The sequence below is a fragment of the Alnus glutinosa genome, chromosome 11, assembly GCF_958979055.1.
Source record: "Alnus glutinosa chromosome 11, dhAlnGlut1.1, whole genome shotgun sequence".
NCBI lineage: Eukaryota > Viridiplantae > Streptophyta > Magnoliopsida > Fagales > Betulaceae > Alnus > Alnus glutinosa.
In genome coordinates, this window is record NC_084896.1 from 9411317 (window position 1) to 9432500 (window position 21184).

General features: G+C 36.9%; 1 protein-coding gene across 2 annotated transcripts; it reads left to right on the forward strand.

Annotated features, from left to right (window-relative positions):
- Positions 1–10868: 10868 nt before the first annotated feature.
- Positions 10869–16112, forward strand: LOC133881536 (serine hydroxymethyltransferase 7-like). 2 transcript variants are annotated; one of them, XR_009902542.1, is made up of 5 exons: positions 10869–12086; positions 13538–13943; positions 14798–14899; positions 15005–15348; positions 15706–16112. XR_009902542.1 is itself a non-coding variant. In XM_062320482.1 (4 exons), the coding sequence occupies exons 1-4, from the start codon at positions 11019–11021 to the stop codon at positions 15226–15228; spliced, it is 1800 nt and encodes a 599-aa protein (XP_062176466.1). In that variant the 5' UTR covers positions 10869–11018; the 3' UTR covers positions 15229–16112. The 2 variants fall into 2 exon arrangements, 1 of the variants encoding a protein (XP_062176466.1); XM_062320482.1 differs by having other exon boundaries at positions 15005–16112.
- Positions 16113–21184: the final 5072 nt, after the last annotated feature.

A 21184-nucleotide genomic window follows, 5' to 3' on the forward strand; every position in this document is an offset into this window, starting at 1 on the left:
ATCCTAAAAGCCCTATAATATCTAGTAAAATCAGAGGTTAGTCTTTTAGTTTGAGTAGAAGACTCAAAACTCAATCTAAGAAGGAAAAGGACTCCAAATTCGTCCGGATTTGCGGTATTTTATTATGGGGCACTTTTGGTATAGCAGACGTCCGAATTAGGAAAATCCTGTTTCACAATGATTTGTTGAAAATTGAGTTAGATTTCCAACACCGCTTGATTCACTTTAATTTGATACTTGAGCTGAAAGTTATGGCCAAAATACTATAATATGTGCAAAATCTGAAATTTAATCTAATCCGATTTTGACTCCAATTAGAGAAATTCTGATTTAGTCCTCTCCTTGATTTGGTTGAACATAACCACATCATCTAGGTCTTCTCAAAGTGTGCTTTCTTTCAAACTTTGCATTTTTCACCTTAAAGCTATTGTTTTGTCTCAATGACCTGCAAAATACTAAAATACCAAAACTAACCAAAAACATTAGAACATAACAAAACTAAAGGTTTAGTAAATGCAAATTAAGGAGTCCACATATGCACTATTTGGCACTTATCAGTGGGGCTTGGCTGCATTATTCCACTCGGTTACCGACGTGGTGTACCAGGGTCTTGTGCGGTTGTTCTACCAGAATCGTACATTTGACTATGAAAGGCCAGGTGTGCTCTCAAGTCACCTTGACGGCTTCGCCATTGAGGTAACTTCTTTCAATATTGCTCATACCCTTGGGTGCCCCCATGAGTGTCCATCTGAAGAGGTTAGGAGGATGGCACCCCCCCCCCCCCCCCCGGTTGTGGTAGCTCCCCTTCCGGCCTCACCACTCAGTTAATGGTTGAGGGGATGTGTGATGGTAGATTCACTAACGACTACCGAAATTGTACGAGCAAATCTTTGTTGCCATCATGCCTATGATTTATGGATACAGTCCTGCAGAAAAATATGTGTCCTTTGGGGCACAAAACGCAGAGGTGTGGACCGTTCCTTGAAGCCTTGTATGACTTTCACAACAGTCATTGGATCTTAGTCCCCAACGTTATCTGGGGACAACTGTACAAGTGTTGGGAAGGGTTGATTTCCCAAAGAACACGAGCTACAACGACATGGGACCTACAATTCCCCGCCCTTATCATCTAGATCCTGCTGGAAAAGGGAGTGGAGCCCCAATAGGGAGAATACACGGTTAGGACATTCCCTCAGTTCGGTCTGCCGCAATAGAACCAAAGTACTTCTCACATGCATCAACAAGCCCCTGCCAAAGCTCATAATGCCATGGAAGAAGATCAAGGAGGGGACAAAGCGGAGGAAGAAGCAGCACAACATGAGGATGCTAACATTGCTTATTCGCGCGAGCCCATTCCACGAGCTGAGTTTCGCCATCTTTGTGATGAGGTCGCTCAGCTACACTTTGAGATAGCCAATCTTCACCGCGACTATAGGGAAGATCAATTGCGGAACGAGCAAGCACAGCAGCAGACTCAGCAGCTGCTGCAGTCTATTTTGGAGAGGCTCCCACCACCCCCGTGATCCCTTGCGTCATTTGTACACATTGAGGGCAATGTGTCATTCAAGTTTAGGGGTGTGGATTAGTACCACATGTTATTTTTCTTGTTTTGTATTTTGGCATATTTTCTTTTTAGTCTTTTTATTGTATTTGCTGTTTTGTCTTGACTTTTCTGTCTTTTTATTGTATTTGATGTTTTGTCTTGACAATATATGTTTTTAATTCAGTATGTGTTTTCTTTTTTATGTTTTTTTTTTTTTTTTTTTTTTTTTTTTTTTTCTAATTCAGTTTTCCTTCATACCCTTGCATTTTTCTTGACAAAAACCAAAAAAAAAAAAAAAAAGAAAAAAACCAAAAAAACGTGTGTTCTGTTGATTGATTAAGCATGTTTTTACATCTTACAGTGGTTGGTATATCATTGGTTTGTTTAACATGTTGAACTTTTCATATCATTAAAAATCTGAAATCTTTTGACTCGCCTATTGGATTAGAGAGACTTCACGTGTTTGAATTGTTTATCACAAGCACATTAGCTTAGGGTCTGTAAGGCATAAAATTTGAATTTGAGTATGTGTGTCTTGGAATTGGTAGGATGACTTGTTGATGAAACCTTGGCTTAATAAATACAAAATAAAAAAAAATAAAAAAATAAAGAAAAAAGCAAAAAAAGGGAAAGATACAATATAGAATAATATTATCAATTTCAGTTCTCATTGAGTAACCAAGCCTCTTGCCTCACTAAGCATTAAACGTTCGTGTAAAAAGATGAAAAATTCAATTTGGTTGATTGTATAGCTAGTTTGACAGCCATTTTGACTTGAGTAATTAAGGTCTTAGGGACGTTTCTACATCTAGTACCCTAAAACCATCTGGTTTGAGAGTCACTGACCCAACACTCGTTACATAAGTCAATTAGAAAGCATAAGGGAGTCAAGCATTGCACAACCTACATAATAAATAAATAAAATAAAAAGAAGAAAAAAAAAATTGCATATTTTAATTTAAGCCTTGGTTATTTTCATCTGATAGAATTCCTGTGAGTCTTAGGGTACACATGCTTTGAGAAAAGTTGAAATCTTATGAGTCTATGATAATCACACCTTACATTTATTTGAACATGTGCTACCTCAATATTCCAACTATGAGTTGATCGATTTTTGATGTCCTAATGATGTGATGTTCATTTTGTTAGACATGCTCATGATGTATGAACAATATGTTTGCGTGGGGATTTTTGCTTAATTGACATTATAACACTTCTGAAAAATAAATATTTGACTTCTAAATACCAAGTGTGTGTTCGTGTGCAACAAAATATCTTAAATGCGGAAAATAAAAGAGACAAGATATTTGTTGACGAAGTGGAAACTTACCGCGACTATAGGGAGGATCAATTGCGGAACGAGCAAGCACAGCAGCAGACTCAGCAGCTGCTGCAGTCTATTTTGGAGAGGCTCCCACCACCCCCGTGATCCCTTGCGTCATTTGTACACATTGAGGGCAATGTGTCATTCAAGTTTAGGGGTGTGGATTAGTACCACATGTTATTTTTCTTGTTTTGTATTTTGGCATATTTTCTTTTTAGTCTTTTTATTGTATTTGCTGTTTTGTCTTGACTTTTCTGTCTTTTTATTGTATTTGATGTTTTGTCTTGACAATATATGTTTTTAATTCAGTATGTGTTTTCTTTTTCTTTCTTTTTTTTTTTTCTTTTTTTTTTTTCTAATTCAGTTTTCCTTCATACCCTTGCATTTTTCTTGACAAAAACCAAAAAAAAAAAAAAAAAAAAAAAAAACCCCAAAAACCAAAAAAACGTGTGTTCTGTTGATTGATTAAGCATGTTTTTACATCTTACTGTGGTTTGTATATCATTGGTTTGTTTAACATGTTGAACTTTTCATATCATTAAAAATCTAAAATCTTTTGACTCGCCTGTTGGATTAGAGAGACTTCACGTGTTTGAATTGTTTATCACAAGCACATTAGCTTAGGGTCTGTAAGGCATGAAATTTGAATTTGAGTATGTGTGTTTTGGAATTGGTAGGATGACTTGTTGATGAAACCTTGGCTTAATAAATAAAAAATACAAAAAATAAAAAAAAAATAAAAAAAGAAAAAAAAAAGGGGAAAGATACAATATAGAATAATATTATCAATTTGAGTTCTCATTGAGTAACCGAGCCTCTTGCCTCACTAAGCATTAAGCGTTCGTGTAAAAAGATGAAAAATTCAATTTGATTGATTGTATAGCTAGTTTGACAGCCATTTTGACTTGAGTAATTAAGGTCTTAGGGACGTTTCTACATCTAGTGCCCTAAAACCATCTGGTTTGAGAGTCACTGACCCAACACTTGTTACATAAGTCAATTAGAAAGCATAAGGGAGTCAAGCATTGCACAACCTACATAATAAATAAATAAAAGAAAAAGAAGAAAAAAAATTGCATATTTTAATTTAAGCCTTGGTTATTTTCATCTGATAGAATTCCTGTGAGTCTTAGGGTACACATGCTTTGAGAAAAGTTAAAATCTTATGAGTCTATGATAATCACACCTTACACTTATTTGAACATGTGCTACCTCAATATTCCAACTATGAGTTGATCAATTTTTTATGTCCTAATGATGTGATGTTCATTTTGTTAGACATGCTCATGATGTATGAACAATATGTTTGTGTGGGGAATTCTATACTGAATTCTTACAAATTACAAGCCTAGAGCCATCTATTTATAGGCTTACTGAAACCCTAATTTTGCTAAAAAAGGGACTTTGGCGAGTAGCGTCTGGACAATAACTTGCCCTCGTTCGGACGATCTTCTGCGACTGCCTTTCCAGAATAGAACAATTCTTCTCAAAACAGGACCACGTTCAAACGGCTTGGCCAAGCGTCCGGACTGTCTTCACTGTCACTCATTTCTGCATCTGTAAAGGAAACCCAGAATATTCTGAAACTTTGGGTAGCATCCGGACGTGTTGCCACATCGTCCGGACGTCTAGCAGAAACTTCCCAAATAGTGTCGACTGAAATCCAGCTCCGTGTCGAAATCGGAGTAGCTTGACCTAGCGTTCGAACGGTGTTGCTCAGTCGTCCAGACAGATGCAACGTAAACCTTCTAGACACTAAAGGGCGTCCGGACGCCTTCAAAGGCTCGTTTGGACGGTTGCACAGGAACCAACTATTCTGATTTGAAAACTGGAAGTGTTAGTATTTTATGTTGGCTACATTATGGATGACAAAAATACTTTATGTAATGGTTGCTATTTAAATAGGATTATTGGTCTTATTCAGAATCTTCAAGTTTTATGAATAGTGTTTATTTCAAGCCATATGCTTTGTCACAAGTTTCTAGAAGATGTTCATGAAGATTTCATACAAATTCCAAATCAGCTAGCCAGTTCTTGTGCAACTGTCCAGACAGGCCTTTGAAGGTGACCAGACGCCCCGTAGTGTCTAAAAGCTTCAGCGTAGAAGATGTTCGGACGTTAGGGCAACACTGTCCAGAACCTAGGTCAAGCTTCCCAATTTCTACTCAGAGTTGGATTTCAGTCGACACTTATTGGGGAAGTTTCTGCAAGACGTCCGGACAACGTGGCAACTTGTCCGGACCATTCTAGAATATTTCGGGTTTCCTTTACAAGCGTGGAAAGGATTTACAGCAAAGACTATCCGGACGTGGTTCTGTTTTAGGAAGAATCGCGCTATTTTGGACAGACGGTCGCAGAAGACTGTCTGGACGAGGCTATCTTCCATCCGGACGCTCCACAGCAAGAGTCTGAATTTGTCTAGAATTAGGTTCTCTGAAGCCTTTATATAGATGGCTCTAGGCTTGTTATTTGTAAGAATTCAGTATAGAATTTCATAGTGCTTAGAGAGGGTGTTTAGGGAGAATTGAAGATTCGCTAGCTCTCTAGCCGTTGCCGGTGTGTGCTACCTTTGTTCTTGTGAAGTCTATCTTAGGGGTTGGCCCTAAGGTAAAGGAATTCATCAAAGACCCCTTCAAGTAGGAGGCTTGGTTGGGAAGCATTCACGATGGGCTTCATGTTATAGTTGAAGGTATGACTACTGCAATGGGTTTTGTGAGTACGAGTGCTTTATAACTTGCTTTGTCTTTGGATAGTAAATTTCCTAGGTTTGGCTGCCCCGGAGTAGTTTTTCTCTTTCAAGAGTTTTCACTTCATTAACAAATATCTTGTCTCTTTTATTTTCCGCACTTTAGATATTTTGTTGCACACGAACACATACTTGGTTGTTTAGAAGTCATTATTTATTTTCAGCAAGGAACTTCATGGATATCGTCTAGAACCTTGTGACCAACACATGGCATGAAAAGAGACACTGCCCATATAACATGAAGACTCTGAATAGAAACGATAATCCTGTTAAAAAGCAACCGTTACATAAAGTGTTTTTGTCAACCAAAATATTGCCAATATAAAATACTAACAACTTCAATGTTTGTAGGTATCATTTTCGGCAAACCCTCACGAGACTTCACTCGTTCACTAGGGAGTCCTAGGGGTTTAAAAGGCTCGTTGCATATGCTAAATGCAATCGTCTCTCCCACGAAAGAGAATTTATGTTTCATGCTTTGATTTTGTTTTTTATTTTGTTTTGCTAAGGGATTAGCAAAATATAAGTTTGGGGGTACTTGATGAGTGCCAAATATTATATATTTGGACCCCTTAATTTTCAACAGATAAGCCTTTAGCTTTGTTATTTTTTGATGCATTTTGCTAGTTTAGGTGTTTTAGCATTTTGCAAGCCATTAAGTGAAAAATTGAGGTTTTGGGGCAAAAAGGGGAAAATTCAGATTTTAAGGCAATGGGCTCGAGCACAACCCTGTTGAGCTCAAGCGCACGTGCCCACAACAGCCCGCATTGATGTGCCGCAAAGGAGCCTTTCATGCAAATGGGCTCGAGCCCAGCCCTGCTGAGCTTGAGCACACGCGCCCATAGTAGGCCATCAACCCGCAACGATGCTCCACAAAAGAGCTTTTCAAGCTAAGTAAGCTCGAGCGCAACCCTGTTGTGATCGAGCGCACTAGCCCCCAGCAGCCATCAACGCACCACGATGAGTGCAAAAAAGTCATTCAAGCCCGTGTGGGCTCGAGCGCAGTCTGCAAAACTGGCAAAAACATAAACTTGTACCAGAACTCCAATCAAACCATTTCTTATGACAAAAGCACTTCTTCCTCTGATTTCTGTAGCAAAGCACGCTAGTTTCGTGATTTTGGTTGTCTCTTGCAAGAGCTGAACCCTAGAAAGGGGTAGGGGAGTCTTTCTATATGGCCCTCAAACCCTAATGCTCCTCTATAAAGCCATGGCATTCTCCCCTTTGAAAACCAACAAGTTGGGCAGTAGTTTAGGCCATTTTCTCTTCAGTTTTAGCTTAGTTTTAGAAGCTTTTTCTATTTTGTAACTCTTTACTTTTAAGTTTCATTTAATTTTATGTTGTTTCTTCAAGCTTTGTGGTGTTTTTAGTCATGGTAGGCTAGAACCCTTAACTAAGGTTGAGGATAAAGCTTCACCATTGATAACACTCATACTCTTGCTATGCTATTTGTACATTCTAATTTTTAGTGAAATATTATTCAAGTTTCATTCTGTTTATTGCTTATGCCTTAGTGTGAATGTGAATTTATTGAAGTTGTAGGGCATTTGATGTGTTTCAACCAATAGGTACATCAAGTTGTCGGTTCGAAAGAGGGTATCTATTGTGATTTGTTCCTTGAATGGGTACAATGGATGATTTGATTTCAAATGGGTACTTTTTGTGATTTAAGTTGGACTCATTAAATGGTTCTAACACATGTGCTTAAGTACTTGAATGACAATACAAAGCTTAAGTGTTCTTTGGGTGTTTTAAATAGAAAACAAGAGTGTGTGTTGTTGGACTTGGTTTGGTGGATTCTTGAGCCTTAGTTCTTTTTAGATTTAGTTTATCATTATCGTTAACTTAATTGTTATTTTGCATGTTTAAACCTCAACATTTGGAACTAGGTTAAAATGAAATTAGTTAAACAAAACCTTGGTTTTTAACAATTTCTTTGTGGGATCGACCTTGCACTTGCAAAACCCTTTATTGCAAACGATTCGTGCACTTGCAAGTACTTTTAAAACTCACAACACCCACAACACTATCTTCAACTTAACTCCCATTGGCCTACACAAGTAGCCCGAGGGAATGAGAAACTACTGGAATGGAGGCCCACCACAATATCTTCCACTTAATTCCCATTGGCCTGCACAAGTAGCCCAATGGAATGTGGAACTACTAGAATAAAGGCTACTATCTTCAACTTAATTCCCATTGGCCTACACAGGTAGCCCAAAGGAAATGAGAGACTATTGGAATGTAGGCTTACATTCCCAACTGGCCCGATAAATAGTCGACCCAATATCCATACGTCCAAAGCGTAATTTTTGGGTCACATAGAAGCCCGCAAGCCCAATAGACACCTGACTTAAGGCACACAGACGTCGCCAAAGAGGCAACAAATCCCCATGATTATGAGACTGCAAATCACTCTCCTAAAGAAGGAAATGAACGTCCACCAAAAGGAATCTCCTAAAATACTTCAACGTGATCAAAGGCTCAATCATCCACTAAATCAGCGATACTCGCTTTACGCAGGCATCTAATCAAGCCAAGACCACGTCTATATATAGTTAGCCAAAGGCTAGACCCAGGTATACTTTCATGCCCCTATTTCTACTTTTTTTTTTTTTTTTTATTCTCTTATTACCTTACATCAACACCTTTACTCACTTAAGTGTTAGTATTTGGCCTCATTCTGTGTTTGGACAAAATCACTTAAGTGTAAAGATGTTGTAAATAGGGATTCCACTATTCAGAGTCTGCAAGTTAAAAGAATTCAAGTTCCCTGTTAACCGTCCGGACGATCGAGCCATCCCGTCCGGACGCCCATCTGTCCACTGTTCCATCCGTCCGAATGACGTGTCATCCCGTTCGAAAGCTAAATAGACCAGCATCATCCGTCCGGACGAAGTGTTCATTCCGTCCGGACCCCATACTGTATCGAGAAGTTTCTGTGCCAGCTTGCATCCGTCCGGACGTTTCAGCATCACGTCTGGACGCCTCCCAGTACTCGATCAGCTTCTAATTTCTTTGCAAGTTCCAAGAAAGGAAAGATCAGTCAACCGTTCGGACGATGTGGCATCTCGTCCGGATGCGCGTCTCCTTAAGGCAAGAATCGTAATTCAAATATGACCGTCCGGACGTCTGACAGCTATGGTCCGGACGCGCGTGCATCAAAAAAGGAAATTGCCGATTCGACTTCAACCGTCCGGACGACTACCTATCATGGTCCGGACGCGAGCATTACCGATATGGAAATTGTGTGTTGAAGAATAGCCGTTCGGACGCTCATCCCCCATGGTCTGGACGCTCGAGAGCCTTATAAGGAAATTACTTGCAGCGGACGTGCGACCGTCCAGACGATGTGCCATCCCGTTCGGACGATGTCCTTAAACAGAAAAGATTTCCCCGCGAATTTTTCGGAAAATCTTGTCGCACAGTTGTCTGTCCGGACGGCCATGTCCAACATCCGGACAGTGCCCATGTATATTTTGCCTGATGCTCATTTGAGCCCTTAGCCTATAAATAAAGGCCCTTGGGCACTGAGAACTGCAAGAATTCAGTGTGAATTCCATTAGAGCTCAGAGAAGTCATCAATCCCTCTGAAGCCGTTTTACAAGTGTGCTGTGCTATAAACCGAAGTCTATCTTAGAGGTCGGCTCTAAGGTAAGGAGTTCCATTGAAGACCCCTTCAGGTATGAGAACCTAGTTGGAAAGCGTTCGTGTTGGGTTATATGTCAGAGATCAAGGTACGATCACTGCATCGGTACATGTGAGTGTTACTGTCTTGTATCTAGCTATGTCTTCTGAATAGTGGAATTCCTGGGTTTGGCTGCCCCGGAGTGGTTTTTCTCTTAACTGAGTTTCCACTTCGTCAACAAAAATCTGTGTCATTTACTTTCCGCTGTACTTTAATTTTTGTTGACACCTGTGCACACACTTTATTTTTAGAAGTCAATTTCGTTTTTTCATTAAGTATTAGAAGTGGTACCGCCGCTCCCTCCTCCTTTATGGGCGCACCACTCTAACGATTGACTGTCTTGTAGGGATCTCGAATCGAAGACTAAGCATGCGTAGTTATTGTTAATTTTCAGCATTAACATTCTTAAAGAGAACTTTCTTTCTTTCAAATCATATTAGTACAACATGTTCATAAGTGATATCATAACATTTATCTTTAATGACAACTTTCAAAAAAATAAAACAAACGTGCTAACTTGATCATTGTAAAATAGGTAAAGTACATATACACCTCTCGAACTAAAACACATTTTGCAATGTCACCAACAAACTTTTGATTGAAGCAATGTTTTTCTCAAACTACCAGAAAATTGCAATATACCTTTTTTTGTCATGCAAAAAGACAAAAATTCTCATAATTTTTTATTTAGGTATTTCTTCAATAAGGCACAATACCCCTATAATTTTTTATTTTTTTTTTAAAAAAATAATTAAAAAAAAAAAGCATGGTGAAAACCCACGGTGGTGGTTGTGGGTTTGTCAACGGGTTTTTTTTTTTTTTTTTTTTTTTTTTTTTTTTTTATCAAGGGTATTTTTGATATTTGTGGTACATTACAATTTTTTTTTTTATAATTTGAAGGGGACATTGCTTCAACCGATAGTTTCGAGAGACATTGCAAATTGCCTGCTAATTTGAGGGGATATGCATACTTTTCCGTAGTTTAAATTTGAAGTTTAAGTGATAGGGGACAATCAATCAAGACAAGTGAGAAAAATGGGCCAATGATGGGCATGAAAGATTATGCAAAGGGTTAGTGAAACAAAAAAAGAGATCTAACACTTAGATTATGTTTGGGACGTAGAACGATTATTACATTAAAAAAAAAATTTTTTTTTTTATTAAACATAGAAGAATATATGTGAAATAAAATAACCTTAAAATAATCATTCTCGTCCCCCGTTGCAAAATAAGTTAGATGCTTATCACATAATATTACATCGAGACTATTCCAGTCTTTCTAGGCTATTCTGATTCACCTTCTTTCATTAAATTATAAAGAACCGAAGCAGATCCGTTTCCTTTCGTTCCAATGGAACTAAAAAACTATTCATAAAGATGGCTCTTCACGTATTGAAAAGGTCAAACGAATCCCACAACAGAGATATCCTCTATAAACCCGATGACCGGTGACCCGACTTCCAAGTCACCCGAACACCTTTGCCAGCTCATCAACGTCCAGGTGCATCCCCTTCGAATCTACACATCCCCGTCTAACCCACGCATATCTCTTTTTTATTTTTATTTTATTTTATTTTTTTATTTTATTTTGGAACGACAAATCACAAATCAATCTTTCGAGTTCGACAAGTCTTCAAGTCTTGAATTGTAATTCCTGTGGCTGTTCATCAGAGATTTATTTTCATACACGCTAGGGTTTTGATTTGGTGTTTCGGAGATGGACTTGACCCAACCACAGGCGAACCTCTCTCTAGGGTTTTCGTCCCATACATCGCCACCCCACCGTACCCAAGTCTCCGACGACTCCATCACCCTCCAGCTCGACTCCAGCCTCCGTGACCCCACCTCCACCCACCAACCGCTACCACCCTTCGCTCTCCAATTGCTTGAACCCCAAACCCCCACCGAGAAGCCCGCTGAAAACGGCTCCTTTTTAGACGCCGAACCCGCTGATGCTGATGACGATGGCGTCGACGAAATCCGCCTTCTCGGTCACTCTATGTGCCTCAAGCGCCGCCGAGACAGGGAGTCTTCATCGTCGTCGATTTCCACGCCGAATTCCTACTCGAGGAGAGCGGTCTCGGCCGAACCCGACCTTGAGTCGCGGCGGGGCGCGGTGCGGTCGTGGGGCCACGCGGCGCTGCGCGTGGCGGACCCCGATGTGTTCGAGATAATGGAGAAGGAGAAAGAGAGGCAATTCAAAGGGATCGAATTGATTGCGTCGGAGAATTTCGTGTGCCGGGCCGTAATGGAAGCGCTCGGAAGCCACTTGACCAACAAATACTCGGAAGGAATGCCCGGTGCGCGATACTACGGCGGGAACCAATACATCGACGAGATCGAAACGCTGTGTTGCGATCGCGCATTGGAGGCGTTCGGGCTTGATTCGGATAATTGGGGCGTGAATGTGCAGCCGTATTCGTGCACGTCTGCGAATTTCGCGGTATACACGGGGTTGTTGCTTCCTGGGGATCGGATAATGGGGTTGGATACGCCGTCCGGAGGGAATACGAGTCATGGGTATTGCACGCCCAATGGGAGGAAGGTTTCCGGGGCGTCGATTTTCTTTGAGAGTTTGCCGTATAAGGTGAATCCGCAAACGGGGTATATTGATTTCGATAAGCTTGAGGAGAGGGTGTTGGATTATCGTCCCAAGATATTGATTTGTGGGGGGAGCTCGTACCCTCGGGAATGGGATTATGCCAGGTTTAGGCAGATTGCGGATAAGTGTGGCGCTGTGCTCATGTGTGATATGGCTCAAATAAGTGGCATTGTTGCTGCTAAGGTTGTGTAAATTTCACTGTCCGTGGTTGTGTTATTTTCTTGATGCTTGCTTGCTTTTTTGGTTTTTTGCTTTGTGTGTGTGCGCGTCATTATGTCTTGTTTACTTTGTGCCTGTGCATTGTAGAGTAATGTCTTTTTTTTTTTTTTTTACTCTGTTGGTTTGTATATATAGCGGTTATTTGATGTCATCTAACTGAATTTTGGCATTTTGGTGTTTTGTTTAGTTGTTCTTTTTGCAATTGTCTAAATCTTTTTTACGAGGTAGGAAATTAGAGTTCATAGGCAGTAACTCAGAAATTGGCCGTAAGGGGGAAAGTTCAAGTCTTGTTTAAAGGACAAAGTGTTTGTGGAAGAAAAGTATATTTTGTTTGCCACAAGTTCTAATGCTGCATCCACTAGGAAGTCTCCATTTCTTGAAGGGAAGGTAATGTTAACCTTGATAGAAGTCATGTTATTTTGCGATGCAGTATGAGTTGCCCTTTCAATGTGACCGCATAGTACATTTGGGCAGTCATGGTCCAATAATCTAGAATTTGAAATATTTTCTGCATTGTTGTTGGCTGGATGAGATCAACAAGTATATCTTTCTTTCTCTCAGCAACATAAGTAGTCAAAGAGGACAATGTGGTACAGCTTCCCACAGACGTCTTAGGTTTGGCTACTATTGCAACAGGCTTTAGTACATATGCCAGATATTGTTAGATCTTAACTTTGTGGTATGCTATCCTCCTTTGGGTCAATGATAATTATGTAGCTCAACCTACTCCTTACATGGCTTTTGTGCTAAATAACCAGTGGACTGACTATTGTGCTGTTAGTTTTATTTGCTGCCTCTTAAAAGATTTGGATTTTTGTTTCTCATTAAGACATATTCTTGCTTGCCTTTGGTGGTTGTGGTAGGTTTTGATGGGTGGGGTGGCATGTGGGGAGTAACTCTGTCTCAAACTAGCCAAAAAGGAATGTTATGTTTGGTTATTGGCATGATATTATTAGACAATTTTTGGTGATGCAGGATTGGTGTCTAAGATATTGTGTTGTTAGTGTTATCATTGACCTTGCTCTATTTATTTTGAGTTTATCCACCTCCTCCTTGTCATTAGAACATATTCATGTATGTAATAATTGTTGTATCCAAAATCTTTTGGTTTAGTAGAGAGACATTGTTTTTATTATACTTATAAACTTTGTACACCAGAACATTCTTAGCAGTCTCCTTTACCTATAAAAAAAAAACATTCTTAGCAATCTCCTTGGACTTGTTATTCTGGAATAAATTAAATTTTGCCATTCAACTAAATTTAAGATCTCTATTTTTTTTTTGAATGCCACTATTTTGAAACCTTTGAAGGCAACTGTGGTTGTCTCTGGAAAAACTTAATAACTAACATATATGTGAGTCAGATCCATCCACAAAATGTTCCATCTAACATGTCTGGATTTTTTTTTTGACAGGAATCTGTTAACCCCTTTGACTACTGTGACATTGTCACCTCAACAACTCATAAAAGTCTTCGAGGTCCTAGGGGAGGTATAATTTTCTATAGAAAGGGTTCAAAGCCAAGGAAGAGAGGAATGCTCTTGAGTCAAGGAGACGAAAGCGACCAATATGATTTTGAGGAAAAGATAAACTTTGCTGTGTTTCCATCATTGCAAGGTGGACCACACAATAATCACATCGCTGCTCTTGCCATAGCCTTAAAACAAGTTGCTACACCTGAGTACAAGGCATATATGCAACAGGTGAAGAGAAATGCTCGGGCTCTAGCATCTGCTTTACTGAGAAGAAAATGCAGGTTGGTTACTGGTGGCACAGACAACCATTTGTTACTTTGGGATCTAAGGCCTTTTGGATTAACAGGTATGGTATTATTATATCTATATGATGCAAGCTGGTACATTACATTTTTGCATATAAAGTTTTCTTCCTAGAATTCTAACAATTTTTGTTTTCGCCTAGTTAAATTTTGTATGTTATGATGCATTGGAGGTATTGGGGATGAGGGTTCTTTTTTTTTCTTTTTTTTTTCTTTTTTTTTTCTTTTTTCTGACTACAGTGAATTGGGGTGTATTATTGTTTTGGCATGATGTTTGAATTGGAGATTCTTACTTGAAACTCCAACCTCTAGGGTTCTTCAATGGAAGACTTACTAGATTGTTGGGGGTGGTTATGCATTGGAGTGTTGCCTTTCTTAGAAACTTGAATGGATGATAAGTTCAGGTGCCTGAGGCTGTGTCATAAACTAAATTTGTTAGATGTGAAAATGATGTAGCTTGATAATGTGGGATGGAGAATGAATAGCGATGGATGTCTTAGGTAGAGGCTTTTCTTCCACCTGCTGTCTTTAGCATCTGAAGCAAATCTATTCGTTGTTAACTAAAATCAATTAAGGATTTGAGAAAGACGTCATTGACAACACTTTACCCTGACGGCTCTTTTAACTTTTTGAAGCACTGTGCCTTCTCACAATAACTTCATTGAAAGGCTGGTTTGTGCTTGCTATTATAATAGGATACAAATTATGTTTTTCATCTGTTATTAAATAATTGACCAAATAATATGGTTCACAATTTCTTCTTCTGTGGTTATTCCTTTTCCCTACCTGGGACACGGTCCTATTCTGAACTCTCTTGGGACTAATTTTTTCTTTTTGATTCTCCTATCTCTGAGCATCTCCTAATCCATCCTTTTCTGTATTATTTTTTATTTTACAGGTAAAAATTATGAGAAAGTCTGCGAGATGTGTCACATAACTCTCAATAAAATTGCTATTTTCGGTGACAATGGAACCATCACTCCTGGAGGAGTAAGGATTGGTATGTGAAGAATTCATAGATTTCAAGTTGTAAATTTTTTAAACTTGATAAATGTATTTCAAGGGACAGTGGTTTTATAATAGCGTTTCCTGTTAATGCTTTCAGGTACCCCGGCTATGACAACTAGAGGTTGTCTAGAGATTGATTTTGAGACAATTGCTGAATTCCTCCTTAGAGCTGCACAGATTGCTAGTACAGTACAGCGAGAGCATGGGAAGTTGCAAAAGGCTTTTCTGAAGGGTCTCGAAAATAACAAGGACATTGTTGAACTCCGGACCCGAGTTGAAACTTTTGCCACACAGTTTGCAATGCCAGGTTTTGACGTTTGAATGGGTTCTGGAGTTGCAGAATATGAAGGGTCACCAACTTACCATGTGACATTTGAAGGGGCTCTGGAACCACTACATTATCCTTTTCCTTTTATACCTGTCGGGCCTCTGCTGCTCATGGTAACTACCAAATTCATGTCCTATGATTGCCCTTGTGTTCTGGGTTGGCACATCTGCAATTATTTGACGACGGTTTATGCAGTTGCCAGCCTTTTGCCAACTAAAGTGTCATAAGGTCAGATTTGACTTGGGTGCTGTAAAAAAACACTACAGGATATGTGCTGTAGTTTTTCGACGGTCAAGATTTAATTCTAAGTTTCTAATGAGAAAGATTGAAATAAAATCTGGACTGTTGATACGCTGTAGTTTTTTTACAGCACCAATGCCAAATCCGGGTCACAGTTGGTACACAGATTTTGCCATTGTTGAGGATTATTTTGATAGTTAATGCTTCCTGCTATTTTGATAAAATGGTAGCTCCAGACATCTGAACCATGAATGAGCATGATGCCTGGGACACTTTATGATTCAGCTGTCAAAACAGAAGATCAAACTATGATCAACCAAACCCAGAGTCCAACCTTCTTCATTGATGGAGGAGAGCCTGCAGGATACTCTGAACTTGATATGTATAAATTGAAGCGTTGAATTATTTTCACTGTTGTTTGATACAGCCTGTGCAATGTTGGATCAATAATTCTTTGATCCCCTTAACATTGTCATATTATTTTTGCTAAATAATCTCATTGATATACAGCATGCTGATTTTCCGATCATTCTTTGCAGAGATAGAGGTGGGAAATGTGGGGTCATTCTGTACTTTTGTATAGTTCCTTGGAAGTTTTGTAATATCAATTCTTTAGGGAACAAAAAAAGGCTGTAAAGCTCGGAATGTTTACCTGGATAGTTAGTCCAAGGCGTTGCAGCTTTGAACTATTTGTCATGTAGAAAGCTATAAAGAAATTGTTTTGATGACATATCTGAACAGGTAATTACTTTCTAAACTAAAAACTCTTTTGTTTCGATCTAATATGTTTTTCGTGAATTGTTTTAATAGTTTTGGTCAATATTTTTTCCTTATAATCTTGAGATTCTTTTGGGGGTTATGTAGTATGAAATGATTTACTACAATAGAAGACTGAAACAAGATATAAATTATGATTGTCAATGTTATTGTTTTGGCTGCTGCGTCGTTTTATGTGTTTGTGGGGAATATGGTTTACATGTTTTCGAAAAGCTATGTTCGGAAATTGTTGGAAGAAATGCTGGAGAAAAATGTGGTTTCGTGGAGTGGGATGATATATGGTTATACTCAACTGGGTGAGGATGAGAATGCTTTGAGACTATTTAATCTAGTTTTGTTTGAGAAATTGAATGTTAATGAATTCACATTATCAATGTGAACCAAAAAGTGGAAATTAAGGGTGACAAATAAATAAAATAAAAAATCTTTGTTTTCTTTTTTTTCATTTTTTTTTTTTTTTTTTTTTTTTTTTTTTTTTTAAAAAAAAAAAATTGTTTAATTTATTTATATTTTTATTAGATTTTATTTTTTATTATGACACATGTCATTCTTAATAAAAAAAAAAAATTTAAAAATATAAATATATAAAACTAAACATATATCTTTGGTTTAATTTTTTGATTATTCTCATACACTTAGAATCTAATTTTATAGAATATATTTATTTTAGTAAATCCTTATTAAAATGATCAGGCTTGATACTTTAAAATAATCAATTTTCATTAAATCTCTCTCAAAATGGTATCTCTTATCTCTTAAAATGATTATGGATTTCTATATTGAGTAGTTTTACAACAACATACATGTGATCACCTAACATATTGAGATATTGACCATATAAGATTCAACTCTTAAATATATTAAAGTGACTTATGCTTCACATTTGATTTCGTAGTCTTCTCGCGATTAAGAGTGAAACATTATAGACAATTGTGAGTTTAATTATTCAAAAATGATAGTAGTTTAAAGAATAATAACTCACAATGGTCAAGTTCAGTATATTTCAAATACACCACCATATCAATCAAAAATCTATTTCTATGATCAAGATAGATCATCATAATTGATATATTATAATCTTATTGGATGAAATGTCAAATTTTATCACCGACTATGAACTAATGTTTATAAGTCATAAAGAAATTGTGATTTAGATCTTCGATCTGTGCATTAATCTCATTAACACACTTAAATCACATATAATGTAACTTATAGACTATTCACCAAGTGAATACGCAATGCCTAATATTTATGCAATTTCAAAAATTAAAAACTTTTAGGAAAAACTTCACTTATCATCTCTGATCTTTCATCATTTTTACAATCATATTCATAAACTTTAAAAAATGTCAATTTAATATATCCGTCTTTCAATTTTATCTATCCATTAGCAGGGACGGAACTAAGGGGGGCTGGTAGGGGCCATGCACCCCCCCCCCCCCCCCCCTAAATTTCAAAAAAGAAAAAAATGATTAGGTAAAAAAAAAATAATTAACCTACTGACCTCTAGCAATAAATTTTTTTGGCTCTTGGCCCCTGCTCATAAGAGCTTCTAGCTCCGTGGACCATTAAATTTTTCGTAAAATCTTATTAAAACTCCTAAAATACCCCTCATTTTTTTAAGTAAAAAAAGAGGAAAAAAAATTGCAAGGATTTAGCCATTGGTTAGGATTTAACAGAATTTACAAAAATACTCATATCTGAATCTTTGATTTTATTTTTTATTTTTTTTTTAAAATGGTTATTTTGAAAATTTTGATATGATTTAATAAAAAAATTTAAGTAGTGAAATTGAAAAAAATTGAAATATGGATACAATAAATTGATTCTTTTTAAAGTTTGAGGGTATGATTACAAAAATGATGAAAAATTAAGAATAATAAGTAAAGTTTTCTCAAACTTTTATTAATAAAATTTCTATCTGTTATGAATGCATTCATGCATTTGGTGGATGACCATTTAATTTTATTTTTTGAAATTCTACACATTCATGTCATCTTTTAGAATTCTTATAACATTCATGTAATACATTAACGTAGCATTTTGATTCATGTGCTACTATTTCATATTCCTTAATCTCCTATTAAGATTTCATGTCTATAAAAAGAAGTATTGAATACGTAGTATGCAAAACACATAATAATAGAGAAAAATCATAAGTAATTCTTGAAGAACTAATTTCACACGTTACAATCTCTTTATTATATTTTGTTATTTTCTTTGAATTTTCAATCCATCTAAATTTTAGGGAACCAATACAAAAATGGCATCATAAAAAACCCCACCATGCATCCAAAAGCAGAATGCTCATAATTTCATTATGGGGAAAGGACGAAGCCATTATTACAAGTAATAAGAGAGAGTGAAAGAAAAGAAAAAAGAAAATTGAAGTAATCACAATGAACAGGAAACATGTCAGTAGCTGGTTTTAGGGAGTCATGAGGGTCATCAACTACAGCAATTCAACACCATTGCTTTCCTCTCAAACCAAACAAGAATCAGACAAAAGCTTCATTCATGCCTTCATCGAGATAGAAAAAAACACACTGCTTTTTGAAAATTTATAATAAAGCAAACCTAGGAATCTCTCTCTCTCTCTCTCTCTCTTTCTCTGTGTTTGTCCTATCAACCCGCTTTTTCCATCATTGTTTAACACTAAAATGATTAGTCAATTTACTACCACAATTCTTTGGAATCTCTATGAAAATGCAAAAGATATGCATCTGCACCATTACAGGGGGGCACATAATCTTTCTTGACTCTATAGAAGGAAAATCACGCAGTACTACGTGACAGCAAGCTCTTACGAATCTTAATTCTGCCTTCATTTTCCTTCCCCCCACTCAAGTGCCACTGAATTATTTAACTGTTTACTTCACGTTGACGACGAATTCTACTTCCATCATCAAGACTGGTTAATTCTACTTGCATTCACGTGTTCCACATGCACGAAGCAGTTTAATTTATTAAAAAAATATGTGCTACTCACATGCGAAAAGATGCATATCATATTTTTAGAGATTGAATTGTAGGTATTAGGCTATGTGCAGCCTGGTTTGTGTCCGAAGATGACCCGATTTGCACCCAACTTGGTTCGACGTTGTTGGAAGCGCTACGGTTTTGACCCAGTTGAGAGTCTTATATATATATATATAGGTGCTTCTGTTTTTAGGATTTTGTGCTGTATTGACGCTTCTTAATGTTGTTTTTCAAAAATTAGTAAAACCTTTTTGCAACTCGGTGGACGTAGCCTTTAGTGATATTGAACCACTCATAAATTTTTGTGTTTACGATTACTTATTTTTTCTTTCTTATTTTTCACTTCTTACTAGTTTTGATAAATAGGATTTATTTCCTAACCGTAGAAGTACGTTGTTATAACCCAATTTGTAAGAAATTTATGTCCTAATATACTGTTCAAATAACACCAAGTAATTCTATCAACAAAATAGCATGACATAAGCTACTTATATATTAGAGGCTGGCCAAGTATAGTCATTGAAATGTTGAAATGTAAAAAATAAAAAAAAATAAAAAAAAAAATAAAAAAAATTAGGTAGTGACTTAATTAATCAAATTAATTGGTAGAAGTGAATTTCAAGGCAAGAAATTAATGTACGTAATTAAACATGATTAAAGGTGAACCGATCGAGCAACTAATTAGTTAATTGGACAGGTTGAAAAGAAGGTACGTACGAATTAGGTGAACCACATATGAAATAAGGAATAATTTTTGCCTTCATAATTAAGAAACATCATTGTCGTCGCATATGTTTTTCAGATTGTCTTGTGGACAGGTAGCAAAATCTCCCTTTATTTTTACCTAAACATAAAGATCCCTTTTTACGGTAATTGTTTTTCTTTTTAGCTTGACAGGTCAATTTTTTACCATCCATCCTTCTGACCTCACTGATCCCTTATGATCTCTTTCTGTCTTAAATACCTTTATGTGCTATTGTTGTTTTCTGATCATAAGCCTATATATATATATATATATATATATATATATATATATATATATATATATATATATATATATATATATTCCAATTCCTCCTATTTTCTGAGCATTAGCATTTGATTCTGTAAATGTTTAGCTAAAATTTAGCTCTGAAACATTTTTTTTTTTTGTTTTTTAAAATACTTACTTTATTAAAGTACTTATATTCGACTTAGCATTTTAACTATTCACTCGAACAATTATATTTTAAATATTCTTTGTAGCTTTATCTTTTTTCATTATTTCTAAAGAAGAGAGAGAATCAATTTTTTTTATTTTTATTTTATTAATTTAACTTATGCATTGTTGCTGAGCACTGTAGCAGCTAGTTAAATATTTAGCCAAAGCAAAAAAATAACCGACCGGAGAGCTCCCTTTTTTTTTTTTTTTTTTTACTATTTTGACTAGCCTAACGTGAGCGTTCATGTTCACGGGATGGTTTGGGATACTCATGCATGCTTCAAGTATAGGTCTTCAATTAATTGCAGCAGCAAAGTAATTAATGGGTATGATTAATGTTTTTTCACCAAATTAAGGAAGTCAAAGTAGCAAAAGGCAAAATCTTGACACACAATTTAAACCTTAATTCAGAACTTGGTTCAAATATAAAATAGGGAATAATTAAGTAATCCCATGCATGATTAAAGTGGTGAAAGTACTGCAATAACAAATTACAAGTAATAGCTGTCTTATGGGAAAAAAAGAAAAGAGAGAGGGAGGGAGAGTACAAAATTAAAGTGATTTCGATCTTATCTCTTTCTCTCAAACTGTTTCACAGAAATTGTCATGAATATCATACATGTCAAGTACTTCATTTCAGTGATTTCTGGTCCTGTGGGACAAACATGAAGCATCGTGTTTCACATCGATCATTTATATATTATCTTCTCCCCACCCCCCACCCCCCCCCAATAGGAGAAGAATCTGAGCTA

Bases quoted from the DNA above. Each gene is read 5' to 3' on its own strand.
- LOC133881536 (XM_062320482.1), top strand. From the start codon at position 11,019: ATGGACTTGACCCAACCACAGGCGAACCTCTCTCTAGGGTTTTCGTCC. The intron at 13,944-14,797 runs GTATGGTATTAT...TTTATTTTACAG, and splicing joins AAGGCCTTTTGGATTAACAG to GTAAAAATTATGAGAAAGTC. The intron at 14,900-15,004 runs GTATGTGAAGAA...TAATGCTTTCAG, and splicing joins TCCTGGAGGAGTAAGGATTG to GTACCCCGGCTATGACAACT.